The sequence below is a fragment of the Electrophorus electricus genome, chromosome 10 (assembly GCF_013358815.1).
Source record: "Electrophorus electricus isolate fEleEle1 chromosome 10, fEleEle1.pri, whole genome shotgun sequence".
Taxonomy (NCBI): Eukaryota; Metazoa; Chordata; class Actinopteri; order Gymnotiformes; family Gymnotidae; genus Electrophorus; species Electrophorus electricus.
This window is the reverse complement of record NC_049544.1, coordinates 6,237,436-6,253,123: the sequence shown is the minus strand read 5'-3', so window position 1 is coordinate 6,253,123 and position 15,688 is coordinate 6,237,436. Positions and strand designations below refer to the sequence as shown.

Genomic DNA, 15,688 nt, shown 5'->3' with positions numbered 1-15,688 from the left:
AACACAACTGAGCTAAATGAATGATTTTTTTTCACTGTATTTCTATGTGGGGTGACATATGAAGGATGTATGTGAATTTGAAATGCTACAGGTCTGTGCACGCACAATTAAGCCCTGAACCTCCATTCAGCTGTGTTCCTAAGGCTTACCGGCGCACACATACACACACACACACGCACGCACGCACACACACACACATACACAGTCTGGAAAACATTTTAATGAGAGCCTCTGGGGATGTCAGACACACACCCTCAGACACAGAGACATACATATAAATATACAGTACATGCAACCAAACAGGCAAGCAAAACACATTCACGTCCAGCGTAGCATATTTTCAACACAAACACCTGCATAGCCAGACAGGCACACACACATGCACATGCACACACACAGTGTGTGTTGACCTCACCTCTACTCAACCCTTTTGTGTTTGAAGTGCTTGCATGTGACAGGCAGGGTGGCTTGTGTACAGCCTGTCATCAGTACACTCCTCCCTGTAAATCTACCACACACACACACACACACACACACCTCCCAGCCAAGTGAGAGACCCCTCCCTGTTCCTCTCTCCCAACCCTCCTCCTGGCTGTGTCATTCTCCTCTGCCTGTCTTTCCTACCTCCACTCACTCTGGACATGCCTGTGCCTCTCCCCTCCGCTCCAATTTATGGCGCTCCATGCCTTCAAATAAGCGCCCATAATAAGGTCCGAACAGAGGTGGAGAAGAAGCCCCTGGTCATTGCCTTTGCCTGTCCCTCATGGCCGTCCAGGCCGGTGCTTGGGCAGAGAGCTCAGCCCTCTCAGGCCACACAGCTACAGGCTCAGATCAGCGCCACAGTCTGTAGACACAGCAGAAACACAAGCAGGGTTAATGTTTCAGAGTCGCAGGTGGTAACTACCAGTTTTAATAGGGTATGAAAAGACATCCAAATGTAGTCGGATTTTGTGATAGTGTGCATAAGGTTAAGATCTAATCAAGTAAACCAAAAGACAGCATATTTGTGTAAAGCTCTTTGCTGTACACTCCAAACCCTCAGGCTCCAATTAGTACTCATGGATTCCATCTGCAGTAATGGGAGGTTTGTGGAATCCTGCATAATACTGAGTCAAAGCTTTAGATTGCACGCGTATGTGATATTATTTAATTTAGCAGCAAATTATAACTTTCAACTCACTTCAACAGTGTGACATTAAATAATTTTTTTTTTAAAAGGGACTACCCCAAACACATGGCATCAGAATATTAGATATTCTCATGGTTAGAGCAAGCCAACGCAAAAAAGAGAACAGTGTCAAAATGAAGCTCATTAAACGTACTTGCTTTTGTTCAGTTCAGTGGAACAACATAGATTATGGCCTGGTCTCTGGAGGGAAACGTGAAAACAATTCAAAATTCTAAAGTACGTATGAAATTGGTTTAAAAAAAAATCCCAATATGAATGCTATATGGGTCAAAGTTCTATGCTAAATGCTAAATGCTAAAATCAAATCTAGCAAACATAAGGCAATGTTCTTATGTAAATAGGCACTGTAGCAGAGGACACTGCATTGGAAGATTCTAGAAGATTAGAAGATGCATTTTATATATATATATATATATATATATATGATTTTATATATATATATATATATATATATATTATATATATATATATGAATTATCTCTAAACCAAGTTTTAGGTTTAAAATGTTAATGTTACTGATAAGAATAATGAGGGAATAGTGCAGTTTTATAAAATTTCATTTTGGTTTTCAATCTATGGGTGGGTGTGATGTCCTGTATGACATTATCGGGGCGTGCAGGACTGCTTCAGCACAAACCTCCACAATTGGCTCGTGCTCCTCTCTCCATGTGCGGCGTGAGATACGGTTGGCCTGTGACTGTGCGTAGTGCTGGGATGCACACAGAGAGAGAGCAGGAGCAGTGGGAACTGATAGGAACAGGAATCACGATCAAGGTAACCGGCAAGTCACTCTGCTGCTGGAGTCGGCCAGTGTTCTGCTCTGCTGTTCTGTGAAATGCATGATTGTGCGAATCGTTTACAGTCGTTAATCAAATTAGTACACGCTGCTGACATCAGAGAAGGGGCCGTGTGTGTGTGTGTGTGTGTGTGTGTGTGTGTGTGTGTGTGTGTGTGTCGGGGTGGGGGGGGGGGGGGGCAGACCAAGATTACATTTTAATCAGAGAAATCAGTCTTAGTCCTCTCACACACTTTGACAGGAAGCCGGCCTAGGAATGGGTTCATGTGGCTGATTAAAATATCTGAGTTTGAAGTTATGTTGTCTTTCATTCATAATACATAAGAACTGCTTCAAAAGTGACAGATGTTTTTTTCTTATGTCAAAAAGTGAAAGTGAATTTTGCTTATTATGCAAACACCTGCTACACTTACTGGCCATTTAATAGAACAGATTGGTGCTGGAGTAATTCAGTTTTGACTCACTCATATAGACATGTTCCTATACATTACGGTTTCACATTTAAACACAGGACGCTCATTCGCTTTTGCATCATTCTACAAATAATGGCAATTTTTAGATAATTAAAAGTTAGTCGCTACTGGTTTGATCTCACCGCGTCTGTTTTAAATTTTAAAAGCGTTTCAGCATCACGATCCCCATGAACACCTATCACACCCTGTCCCACTGGCTTCCTCTTTCCTGATTGGTCCTCTCCTGCCCTGGACCTGCCTCCTCTTCATCAGCACCAATTCTCAGTTCGTGGACTGATTGGCACTCATACGCTTCTCATTTCACCCCCGTTGTCTTGCTAATAGCATGACTGAGCCTGTTTCTCTGTACAAATAGATATATTGTGCATTTTATGTTTTCCTGTCTGTTCCTGTTGGTTGACAGTGGGTTAGGTTGTGATTCACTTCTCTGCTGTATTGCATACTACTCTGGCTCCTGGAAAAGCCGAATAAGGCAATTCTGTAGATGTTTCCGACTGCTTTTGACTTCAGATATCATGCATGCTGTCGCAGATCATATGAGGTAGGCGTTTTGGACTCTAATGTTCAAGAGTACAACAGTACAAACAAACAAACCATGGAAAGCCTGAAAGGTCCTAGCACTGTCCTTAAATATTATTGTTCTGAAATTCTGAACATTTTTATTGCTGGAATCAGACACGGAGAAAATCTAACTGCTGTTACTGGTCTCACCTTGTACTAAGAGCCCCATCAGCATATTTGAGTCAAAGTGTATTTATAGCGCTGGGTTGTACTGTTTCAGTCCAGATGTCACGCGCGCATGCTCACAACGTATGCTAGCCCTTTAGGAGCAAAAAAACACCACCTCTACCAAGACAATGCACTTTTACACAAGTCAACCATGTACACAGTCAACCATGATCAACAGAGAAGAGCTTGCTGCAAACCTAAGCCTTCTTTCAGGAAGGAGGAAAGTTTCTTTCTGGTACTTTTTTTCTGGTGAACATAGAACTGTAACCAAGTATTGGGTTAGAGAAGAGGAATACCTACCGATGTGCCAAACCACCCACTTCCTACTCCTGACCTACTTTCCCCTAAACATCGTGGTGTTTTTGGACCAAAATTAAAGCTAACTTGAGGTTAAAAATGGAGAGTTTCTAGAACCATACTACTTTATCTGAAGACTTTTTTTTCCTAGGTGTCTGCCCTTTGTGTCTTACATTACGTTTGTTCCTGGTGAGACTTTCCCCTCTAAAACACCTTGAGTGGAGTCTATAAATAAATATGTAGCCTCCATATGTGTGTGCGCACGAGTGTGTGTGTGTGTGTGTGTGTGCGTTGAACCCAGAGGAAGTGTAGTCTGGCTAAAAGGTGTTTGATTAATCTGAAAGCTGGGGTCTCCCTGCAGTGCTTGCCTGACCTGTGGCATGAGGCTGCTACTGATGTGTCACTTGCGTCCTGCTAGGACAGCTTCGCTCAGTCATCCGGCTGGACACGTCTCCCGCCTGACTGTACTAGCTCACCCCGAACCCATAAACACGGCACACAGGCGTGTGACGGAGTCTTTGGTTGCTCTGTGTCACTGCTGTATCTTCAGTCTGTAGGAAGGTGACGAGCACATGAGCTGATAGGGCTCGAAAACACAAATTGCAAACAAGAAGCACAGTAATAAAGGGCGCGCTCTCTCTCTCTCTCTCTCTCTGTGTGTGTGTGTGTGTGTGTGTGGGTGCTGTCTGTCAGAAATACTGCATATGTGAAAGCATATAAAAAGAGGGTGTGTGTGTGTGTGTGTGCTGAATGTGAGGAACATGTAACAGATGCTTTGGTGCTGCACGGCAGAGGCTGAATCGATTGGAGGAGAAAGTGCTGATGCAGCAGCGCAGAAGCTCCGCCTCCCTCTGACTCACCACACCTGAAAACATGAACAAGTGTGCTGACTTCTGAGACATGTTGGACACACAGAGAATATGCTTCCCTCTCTAGGCTGCTTCTTTACCTCCCTCCCTTCTCCCTCCTTCTCTCTCTCTCTCTCTCTCTCTCTCTCTCCCCCCTCACTCACTCCCTCTCACTCTCTCTCCCTCCCCTGCTGCACTCACTGCAGTGCTCAGTACACTGCTGTGTTCACCCCCCTCAGTAAAATCTTCTCTTTCTGTGCCGAACTGAAATGTGGACTGCTGTCGTTCAGACCGCTATACCGCTGCCGGATGTAATATTCAGAAGGGCAAGCCTGCTTATGTTTGGAAGAATGAACGCAAACTAATAGCACTAGCATCAGTCAGATCACCCCATGAGCGCTCAGGCTCATTATTAGTTCCCCTGTTATTCTCATTAAGATTTCACTTAAGAGTTGACAGTGTGTCTGTCAGATACTGCGTCTCATATCCTGCTTGCCTGTACTGTAGGAGTGTCATTATTAACTCTGTTCTCCAGCTCTTCTTCAGGAGGTTATTATGCTATGTTTAATGTCTATGTAATGACGGTAGGTAGTCTAATCATGGGTGAGGATTTATCCCTGAGAGAGAGAGAGAGAGAGAGAGAGAGAGAGCGAGAATGATGATAAAGGAGACATGCACACAGAGCATATACACCCACAATACACACACACACAGACAGAGCAAGAGAGAGAGAGAGAGAGAAAGAAAGAAAGAAAGAAAGAAAGAAAGAAAGAAAGAAAGAAAGAAAGAAAGAAAGAAAGAAAAGAAAAGCAAGAACCTGGAAATCTTTGGTGAAAATAGATGTCGGAATCTTTGAGGAGGTGGGAGCGTTTGTGCCCAGCCTGCCCAACAGAGCCTGCTATGCTTACAGACAGGCTGATAGAGAGCCATGCCTCTGTAAGGGAGTAACGCACTCTGTTGTATAAGAGATTAGAATAGACCCAACGGCAGATACCGACCCATCATGTGTCAGTAACTGCACTGTATTTCCAGTCACCCAGAAAGTCCCATTGTCGCAATAATTTATGTTTCTGTGCAGCTACTGAGAAGACGGTCCTGAGAATGACGTATTGCACGGCACCCCTCTACACCGTGTGCCGTTGTCTGCGGAATACCAGTGCCCTAATGCACACAGAGGGAAAGCAGCGTGAGAGTGTGCACACTGGTGCATTACATGCCTGCACTGGTGCGCAGCAAAATGGATACATTGCACCAGTTCAGCACTGTATGTGTTATTTTATTTTATTTCTTGTACTCGTGCTGCAGTATATCTTTAAACTAAAATTTGTATTTTTTTATACCACACATTACGGACCCTTGTGTACAGCTAGGAAGAGAACCTTCCTGTGATGCATACTAGCAGGGTGAGCAGTCCAGCACAAATAGCTGTTATTGATTGTGAACAGCCATAGTTACTAAACTTGGATAAGCTGCCTTTATGAACACACAGAAATCTGTGCGCTCATTGTTTTGAGAGATGAATGTAAATCAGCCGTTAAATAGCATAATGATACTCGAGTGGTGTTCTCTGGTAGGATATTAGTCAGGGTGCTTGGTTCAGAGGCTGGGGTCTGAATCTGTGGATAAAGGAGAGAGAGTGAGAGAGAGAGAGTTTGTGTGAAAAAGAGAGAGAAGCGTGAGGTAGCCTGAGGTATAGGCATGAAGTGGCAGAGAGACCATTCAGATCCCATTCACTGTTCCACTCAGAGAATCACCACTCTCTCTCTCTCTCTCTCTCTCTCTCTCTCTCACACACACACACACACACTCGGCCTTATCTCTGCCTCCGAGAACACTAGCTGCAGGTCAACTTGCAGTCCTGTACGTTGTTTCAGGCTGCCTGGTGATTTAGTCTGGTTAATGTCACAGGGCAGGTGCTAGCTGAAGCTACCCTTTCCTGTTCGTCTGCCATCAGTTGGGCTGTTTTTGTAACGGGTAACAAAGTTCTACATAGTGCACCAGTTATGTCCTCGTGTAGGCTCTTTCAAATGCAAGTTCATCAGATTCTTTGGGAAGGCGCAGAGCGAAACAGGGTTCTGAGTGCTACACACTCGTAGCCCCAAGGGGTTTTGAAGGCTTCACAGGTACAAGTCAGGCCTACGGTACTTTTTTGGAGTGTGTAAAAAAAATGGTTGATGAGTTTATGGGGTTCTGGATGTAGCCATTCAGATGTGGTAGAGATGTGAACACTGCCATGTCAACAACACCTAAATAAAGCCATGGAATGCCCTGTGGAATCCCGGTGAAGACTACCTTACATAGCCTAAGCCCACAGGTTTGGATATCTTTACAATGGATTTGGTTTTTACTCCTGAGATTTACACATGTTCCCAAGTAGTGACAATTCAGTTCTGTTCAGCTTTATTTTTGTAGCATTTCACTGCAACATTTTTACATTTTTCTCTTAAATTCCCATTTAGTTGTATAGTCTGTTTGTATGACCATGCTACACCAGATTTAGCAAAAACTCTTAAATTCCCTAGTCATCGTCAATGACCCACGTAAACAGCTCTATGGGTAAGGATATTTGACTGCCCAAACTTGCTTTATAAGGCTCGGAGCCAAGACTGAGTTGGTACAGAATGTCATCAGGAAATAAATGGTGTCACACTGGTAAAAAGAGCAACTTTCCAACCTTCAGAGATACGTGAATGAAATGATAAAAGTATCATAATGTCACCTGTGGAATTAAGAGCTGCTAAACATAAAACAGAAGCTGCTCGCGCCATCCGTGCAGCTCTGTACCGTCACAGAAATAAAGAAAGTGTGGCTCAACCATCTTACCAGAGTTCAGTGACAAATGGAAGGAGTGCAAGTTGAAGATGGATAAAAGAAGATGTGTCTGAGTTGTAACTTGTATTGTACTCTCACGCGTTGCAATGGAGAAGGTGGCCCTGAAAAGCCAGCGCCAATATCAGCGTCAGGGATTGTTAAATGACTTTGCCCAAATTAATTTTAATTGCAGGTAATTTGCAAGCTAGGCTTTTGCACATCAGATTAATGGCTATTGTCGCAATTTCGTTTGTCATGGGAGATTAATAAAGTACAAGGTCAAGTAGTGTTGAATGGTATAATTGCAACATCATAAAATATTAAGCATAATTTATATTTTCCAGTTAAAATTTCTTCAAGTGAACAAATTAGATAAATTCCACAAGTCTATACAGGGTTCACTTTTGGGGAACACATACATGTCTGAACTGCTCCCAAATTTAGTTTGAAACATTAGAAATTTGAAACATTAGAAAATCTGCGAGTCAGTTTCTATAAGTAGTTTTTGTATAGGCCTTGTTGTTTCAAAGCTGCGCTACAAGAATCCAGGTCTGGACCACTAAAGGTGACAGTGGCATTAAAAAACTCTGTCACTGGCATACTGGAATCCATCCTCCTTGGGGTGACACTGGACAGCAGCATTTATAAACACACAAAAAGACTAACCGATAGATACCGTAGCATACACCTCAGAAAACCTTTAAAAACCCCTTTTTTGCCATAGCAGTTTATTCATTCACTGATCTCCTCCAAAGCATTTTGTAGCAGTGAAAAGTTCCCTTACTGGGGAAAGTTAAAGAACACCAAAAAGAGAATTGCTATTGGCTACAAAGGTGGAGCCATTTCAGATTTCGATTTCTCATTAAGAGATCATGAGTCCTGACGATGCCACGGCCGTTTGTGGTCAGAAACTCAGGAGGTCAGAACTGGCCCTGCTCTCTGGCTTGGAAGCATGGCCTACTTGATCTGTTACGTATGCTTCCGAGCTCAGTGTGATCCAGGCATGTTCGCTTGTCCTGTGAGGGGTCACAGGTGAGCCTCACACGTGTATTTAGCCTTCACTCTCACAGGTTGGCAGCTGTTCTGCAGGAGCAGAGACATCGCTGGTGGGCGGGACTTGGCAATGACTTCATTCAGAAAGAAATTGGGTAGAAATCCAAAATAAATATTTAAAAAATAATGGAATAAAAAGAAGAGATTGGTTCATAGTCGCTGAAGCCCCTTTGTGAAAGCTCTAAGGCTTTCAACCAAAACAGAGCCTTTGCAATATTGACTCATTCACATCAAAGACTACTGTGGGTCCTATTCTCCTCCCCCAATGAATATTCATGGTCTGTTAATTCCTTACCCACGATAAGCGGGAGGTCAAAACAAAAGCACCACATAGCCACTCCTGGCAACCACAGGTCCACTTTGGCTGCCCTCAGCTCCGCCGCATGGCGAGCCGTCATTTAATCACCGTTTAAACCGGCCACGCTCCCAGCTACTATATTACGTGGAAGCTGTGCGGCGTCAAAAATACTTGCTACGGCCTTTACTATCGTTGATCCAATAGACAATAAAAGTGCCACGGACACAATGAAAGACACTTTTAAAGCAACTCGGGTCTGTTCAGTGCAGATATGCAAGTGGTGCTATTAAAAATGTACCGGCTGGTGTGCTTCCTCAGCTTCATGTCATCCAAACTGGGTCAGACCCTCCCCTCCTCTGCACGGCTCCCGCTGTCTCTTACCCTGCGCTCTTTCTGAGCCTCTTCCCGAAAGCACGGCTCTCTGCCTGGGAACGCTTGCCGAGCTACAGAGCTGCAACATGCTACTGGCGCTCTCCCTCTCCCCTGCTCTCTCCTCTGGTAAAACGCGAACTTCACACACGGGCCTCATTACTGAAAGGGCCGAGCTTTATTTGGATCAGTCGCTGTCTTCTGGAGCCAGCTCCGACTTGACTTGCATGTGAGGAGGACTGGGCTTCTCTTGCAGACTTGCAGACCGCGCGTCTATAAGACAAAACCCCGTGGTTATCATCTTGTGAAAATGTCTAGGAAAACACAACACCACACCAACCCACACTGAGAGATGACACATCAGCAGGAGCGCAGGGGTTGAATGTTTGGCCTTACAGATCCTAGAAGTCCCAGCCTAAGGGGCGCAGTGTGATAGACTCCTTCAGGCGTGAGGTGGCATGTTTTTCCTTCCTAGTCAGGCAGGGATTTTCAGGATGTCTGCATTCATAAGTGGTAACGCTCTTCGATGTGGCTGCTCATACTTGGGCCCGTGGCAGCTAGCTGTAGCACGGCATAGCTGAAAGAGCTTAGCCGGCAGACAAGGCTCTATGGACCCTACACCTGCACCAATGAGCCATTCCTAATGACACACAGACTTAGTTAATGTTAGAAAGAGCAGTTAATCAACATTGCATTAAAACAGAGACATTATTATTTAAGTCCATTACCCTTTCATCGAACACAAAAGTTTCTCCGAACGGCTTTACACAACTAGTTTAAATATTAAGATGGGTAGATATGGAAATAGCTATATGGGTATATATACTATATGAGTATATGTAGTATATCGGTAGATATAGATTGTATTCAGTGAAGATTCCAACAAATTAAAATACATTTAACGATGAAGAGTTGGTCTACAATTAAACCTTTCAGAACATACTTTCATATCTGAAGAATTCAGGCTTTAATGTGCATACATATCTTTAGATTTTTGTGTGTACACATTCCTCAAAAGTAAAACCTTTTAGGGGCTCCAGAATTTGTCAAATTTTCTCTTTTTTTTCTTGGTTTATAGGCTTTGGAAAGAGGGTCTGTAATAAACTACTAAGAACCGATCCTGCCCAGCCAAATGCCCTGTGTTCACAGGGGCATACGGGGGGATTACCTCATCCAGAGTTCAAATTCATTCACCGTATACCAGGTGTGAGTTCTATCTTACTATCTTACACCGTTTTATCTTTTCATATTAACTCGGGGACATGCTTTATTCAAGGGTACAGTAACAGAGTCCAGTAAATATTAAAACATATGGTTGTCTGGCATTGAACCGTATTTTCATGAAGGAATTTGATTCTTTGAGCAAGTATGGATTTAAGATCTTTTACCACTGTGACCATTCCACAATGAATGCTATGTGATGAGGACTCCAAAACCTGATAAAGGACCCTTTCGCGAAGCAAATTAAGAAAGAAATCAAATATAAAATCAAATATTAGTATATTGCTCCTTCCCTCAGATCCTGCTCAGAATTTGCACATAAAGTTTTTTGGGTTTTTTTCCAGTCCATGATGAGGCTTTTTCTGGGAATGAGAAATGTATCCTGGGTCTTCTGATCACCAGAGTCACCTTGCTGTGCTGTTAAGTGAGGCTGCTCCATGACTCCGCCGCCAGTCGCCAGAGTTCCCCGAGCGAGCCATGAGCAGAGCCCCGGCGCTGCTGTCAGGACAGCTGCATCCTAAAGTGTTGTGACAGCGTTGTAAAGGCAAACAGATCAACGGGCAGAGCCTCCCTCACAGCTGTCCGTCGGTAAATAACGGCTCCTGCCGATTCCACCCTGCCAGCACAATTACCCAGCGCGCTGGAGGCTCGGGCCCGCACTCTCTCCCGACACTTGCATAATGACTCCCCACAAATTGATGACACCGGTGGCCTCGTTTGCACAAGCTAGATTAACCTAAGAGAGGGTGTGGGGTGTGTGGGGTTTTCCCCCGCATTAAGAGAGCAGAGTGGGAGACAGAGAAGGCGGCACGGAGGCTTGGCTGCCGCAAGCGCGCGCGAGCATCACGCCGGCCGCTCAGCACGAGAAAGGCTGCGAGCACGCCGTCTGCTGCGGATCAGCAGTCAGACCTCACAGTCAGAGATCGCTTTGCTCACCAGGAAAAGATCTGCTGCCACTTTTCAGCGATACCTGCATATTCAGAGGACTAAGGACGTGACTTGCAAAATGGCCCTGCTGAGTAAGATCACACAGAAATAAAAATGATTTGATTCAGAATACATGTTATGGCAGTTGTGCATGTACTACTGCAGTGTTTTACTGTGAAGTTGATATGACCCTCAAAACGTATTTGGGTCGAAAAGGAAATCCTTTAATCTACTAAAACTTTACTGGCTGGTGACTGGAGCATTACACCAGCAATACATCACTTTGTCACTGTTAGGATTTGAAAGTTGAAATGTATCATAAACAATTTTTGTTGCTAGTGTGGGTGCGGTGTGCAATGCTCGCTGCAGCCCATCATTCTACTGTTTGCTTTGTCAGAGTGTGCGCGCATCGATTTTCATTCATCAAGATTAATTGGCCTATTTAATAGTCTAATTTCACCGAGGAATTGCAATAATCAGGAACAAACAAGCAACAGACTGGATTTGTTTACTTCATCTTTATTATGAAGTACCATAAAATGCCTGGTGCCTTGTGCTTTTACATCAGTGAAGATTGGCTCAAAAATTGCAGGACATTTTATTTGATTCAGAAATCCCCTGTCCAGGAGTCAGTGGACTGATATACAGTTGTAAAAAGGTTCTTCTCTTCAAATGAGTATTTACATTTAGGCTACATCACCTTTTAAACTGAGCTTCTCAGATATTCCTCATTTATGATACAAAAACTAAGGTCAAACTAGCAGTCTCTACCTGAATCTAAGATTTTGTGCTACTTTTTAAGACTCTCTAAGATGAAGTGCTTTCAGCATAAATCTTAGGGACACCCAGACTGGAGAAATGGAGGAATCTTACATGAATCAGAGCCTGAAGTGCAGTGCAAGTGGTTTACAGACCAGCTGTGCAGATGATCATCTTCCCTGCTACTGGCAATCTTCCTCGTCCTTTTGAGTAATCTACAGAGAAGACTTTATTTTTCCCGGCTGTGTGTTCCAAAGATTTGGAGCATGATTCTGAACTGCTCAGAGCAGAGTTACAGCACTTCAAGCCTACATCCTAAAACTACGTTTAAATTAGAGGCAGGCAGTGCATAACAACAGAGCAAAGGAAAGTGGTTTATACTTTTATTTTTAAGTCTTGTCGACTCACTAACACTACACTGGCGTTTTCCCTGATGTTGTATTTTTTTCTGCTTGATTATTAAGAGATCAAAACATACCTGATTTTAGAAAAAGCTGCTATAGGTAATAGTTCATTACTTTCAAAAATACCATGCATTATGTGATTATTGCTGTATATATCCTCATGAGAATCCCAAGAAATATTGCCCATTGATACTACCTAACTTTTGGCAAAATGATAAGCTTTATGATATTGGCATAGTTTCTTTTTTGCATGCATTACATAGGCATATAAAATCAAAGAATTTGAAAATCATTCTCATGGATTCAAATACTTTGGCATGTCAATGAGACTGGAAAATGAGAACTCAAAGTGCAAAAAGTATAAACATCATAAAATGTACTCTCTGCCCTTCCCAAATAAATAAATAAATTAATTAATAAACAAACAAACAAACAAATAACTCAATTGTCAATACTCGTGGGGTCACTCGCAGCAGTATAATAATATCCAGTTATACGAAAAAAAAGAATCTGTAGTTATTAGACAGCGTTGTCATTCAAACCTTTTAGATCCAGAATGCGCAGGCTATTCAGTCGCGCTTCGGGTGCGTTGTAAGGACGTCATCTGAGCACGTGGGTTCTGAACAGCATGCGAAGAGTCATTACACCTTTAAGGTCAACAATGCAGAGTGGAAATAAACGTGTGCTATTTGTTCCATATGGGTCGTCTGGGACTCGGTGAGATTGGAGGAAAGAGACGTCCCAAAATTGTCACGAACAGAAAAGGCTTTGCGAGCTTTGAATAACGAAATCATGCCTCAAGTGACGCTAGTGGCGAGAACGCGCCTTTAAAGCAAGCAGACTCGTAGTGCTTATTCAGGTAGGACTTGAGGGCAAAGGTCTTGTTGCATCGTTTACATTTGAAGTGCTTGAACGCAGAGTGCGTCTGCATGTGCGCGCGTAGGTTGGAGCGGTCGGCGAACGCTTTTCCGCAGTGTGCACATCCAAAGGGCTTTTCGCCCGTGTGGGACCGCATGTGGCCCTGCAACAGCCAAGGCCTGCTGAATGCTTTTCCACATATGTCACATTTGTGCTTGAGATCGTGCGTGAGTAGGTGCATGGCCATGGCTGGCATGGACACGTACACTTTCCCACACGTCGGGCACTTTTTGGCCATCTTGCTGTCCAGACTCCGGTGCGTCTGTTTGTGTCTGCTCAGGTTGGAAGACGTCGCATAGGTTTTGCCACATTCGTTGCACGTGTGCCGTTGGAGGGTCCTCGGACTGTTGATCACCTTCCGTCGGGACCTGCCGTCCGTTATGAAGAAAGCATCCACAGTGTACCCCTCGCTCACCGCGTTATCTCCGTTGATATATCCGGAGGTAATCTCTGACTGCGGGCTGTCCGGTTGATCCGAGTCCGGCGCACCGTAATCACTGTGTATGCCGTCATAGAGCGGTTCCGGGGAGGGCACTTTAACGGCGCCGTCACTCTCGCCTTCGTAAACTGCCGGTGTAATGTAGTCGCTAATGTACCCTGGCGTGCAAAAAAAAAAAAAAAAACCAAAACAATGTCTTTATTAAATTATTCACAGCGCGAAGGGGAATGAAGTAGAACAGTGTAATTAATAGACGCAACAACGTCACCGACAGTTTGCCACCCCGTTTTATTGACGGCGGCACGAGATGCGGCTGTCAGGTCGCACTTACAGCATAGAGCGCGAATATGCACGCTGCGCGAAATTTGGAGCACGAGTGACAAGCCTATTTGTCTGCAAGTTGCTCCAATAAAAGGCAGTGAAGCCGGGAAGGCTTAAAACCGGTGGTCCGTGTGCATGCAACAAATAGTTTGTATTTAATTTAACAGGCGAACTGGTAAACAAGCTTTTAATGATGAAATCGCGGATAAATTGTGTATACGTATGCGTTTAGTAAATACACAAGGCGCGCTGCCATTAGCGAAATATGCAGATTAAAGCCTTTTCCCGATGGGTAGAAAACTCTAAGATGCCTTCTGAGAAACGCACTCATTCGTTAACGTAGCCTGCCGATGAAGAACAACTTGAAGGTGGTTAAAAAGTTAAGCATCGCTACCAGCAGCGTGCAAAACGCTGGTGTTAAACTGCTTATACATAGTTGCACGAGATACAGAACTAAAACAATATATTTGGCGCTTTCTTAATTTTATATCTAGCGATGACCAAGGCATATTTACACATACTGCCAAACAAAGAATGCTGAGTGCACAGAAATGCGCGAGCGTTGAGGAAAATCAGTGTTGTGGAACAGGATGATGCCAGCATCTCGATCATTTTAAATGTTCCATTTACCTTTCTCGTGAATACGTAGGTTAAGATCAGTCCTGGACCTGCTATACGCACTCTCCAGATCTGTGGATGAGAAATCATCTAGTTTAATCTTCTTCACCAAAAAAGACCTTGGCATGTTTAGAGCGCAGAACACAAACACTCGTCCAGTACTGTGCCCTCTCTTCATCCACCGCAGAACAGATGACTTAGACAGTTCAGCGATCCTACGGGGCGACGAATGAAACGCCTAGGCGAGGAAAAACGCGAACCTTCCTCGGCAAGCTTCTGCGAAATGCAACTTCAGCACTGGACAGCTCCCGATCAGCGACGCTCTGGCGGAACAGAGGCGTGTGGCGCTTTTCGTAGCAACAGATCCTTTCCTACTTAGAGAAAACACCCAGCCTCAGTATTGCGAAATCGCAGCCCTACAAAAGTGGGCAACGTTTGAGCGTCAACGCGTTTACAGTGGTACTGCTAATTGGAGGGTAAAGACTGAGGTGTCCGCCGTTTCCCCCTCTGCTTCCGCTCGCACGGTGTCGTTTTGATGTCTGAGGTTCTGTTGATCAGCCGGTGAGATTTATACGCGCAGCGATCAGGTGGGAGATGGAGATAGAAGTGCTTAATTTAATCCCACAGAAACCTCCCGGGAACAACAGTGGGTGAAAATGATTTATTGATGCTGTTACTCATCTCCCGGTCTCATTTTTTTCGCGTGCAGGGTGAACCGCCATGTTTCTGCAAGATAAGAATGGAATTTATTGTTCTAGAAAAAAAAAAAATGAAATGGATAGAAAAGTCGTGTTGTAACGATGTAACAAGTCCCGCTGTCGTCACAGCAATGGTTATTGCCTAACATGGAAAAAAAAAAACCCTCTTTTTTAAAGATTGACGACTGACTCGTGTCTGTGGAGATTCGGGTTCAGCGGTATTAGCCTATTTTTCAAACAATAATTTATTACGAACGTTCTTTGTCTCACACACACACACACACACACACACACACACACACACACACACACACACACACACACACATAGAGAGAGAGAGACAGAATAAGATTCTGCGTAAGGTGCTTTTATAGCTGTAACCTGGTGTTTTGAAATCTAAAAAAATATTTCCTCCCTGTAAGTCCTGTTCAGTATCTTCAGTATCTTCTACAACAATTGACCAGCTTCAGCAAAGATTAACTGCAGCTATACCACAAGAATTAAGAAAAAATGGAAGTTA

The 15,688-nt window shown here is 43.9% G+C and overlaps 1 protein-coding gene across 2 annotated transcripts; it reads right to left on the bottom strand.

Annotated features, from left to right (window-relative positions):
• Positions 1-827: 827 nt before the first annotated feature.
• On the bottom strand, positions 828-15,011 carry scrt1b (scratch family zinc finger 1b). Of its 2 annotated transcripts, XR_004776602.1 has the most exons (3): positions 14,483-15,011; positions 11,885-13,689; positions 828-844 (listed from the first exon to the last, which is right to left on the bottom strand). XR_004776602.1 is itself a non-coding variant. In XM_035530923.1 (2 exons), the coding sequence occupies exons 1-2, from the start codon at positions 14,646-14,648 to the stop codon at positions 12,965-12,967; spliced, it is 891 nt and encodes a 296-aa protein (XP_035386816.1). In that variant the 5' UTR covers positions 14,649-15,011; the 3' UTR covers positions 11,515-12,964. The 2 variants fall into 2 exon arrangements, 1 of the variants encoding a protein (XP_035386816.1); XM_035530923.1 differs by lacking the exon at positions 828-844 and having other exon boundaries at positions 11,515-13,689.
• Between the last annotated feature and the right edge of the window lie 677 nt (positions 15,012-15,688).

Coding starts and splice junctions, on each gene's coding strand:
- scrt1b (XM_035530923.1), bottom strand. CDS start 14,648: ATGAAGAGAGGGCACAGTACTGGACGAGTGTTTGTGTTCTGCGCTCTA. Junction 13,690..14,482: donor CCTACGTATTCACGAGAAAG/GTAAATGGAACA, acceptor TTTGCACGCCAG/GGTACATTAGCGACTACATT.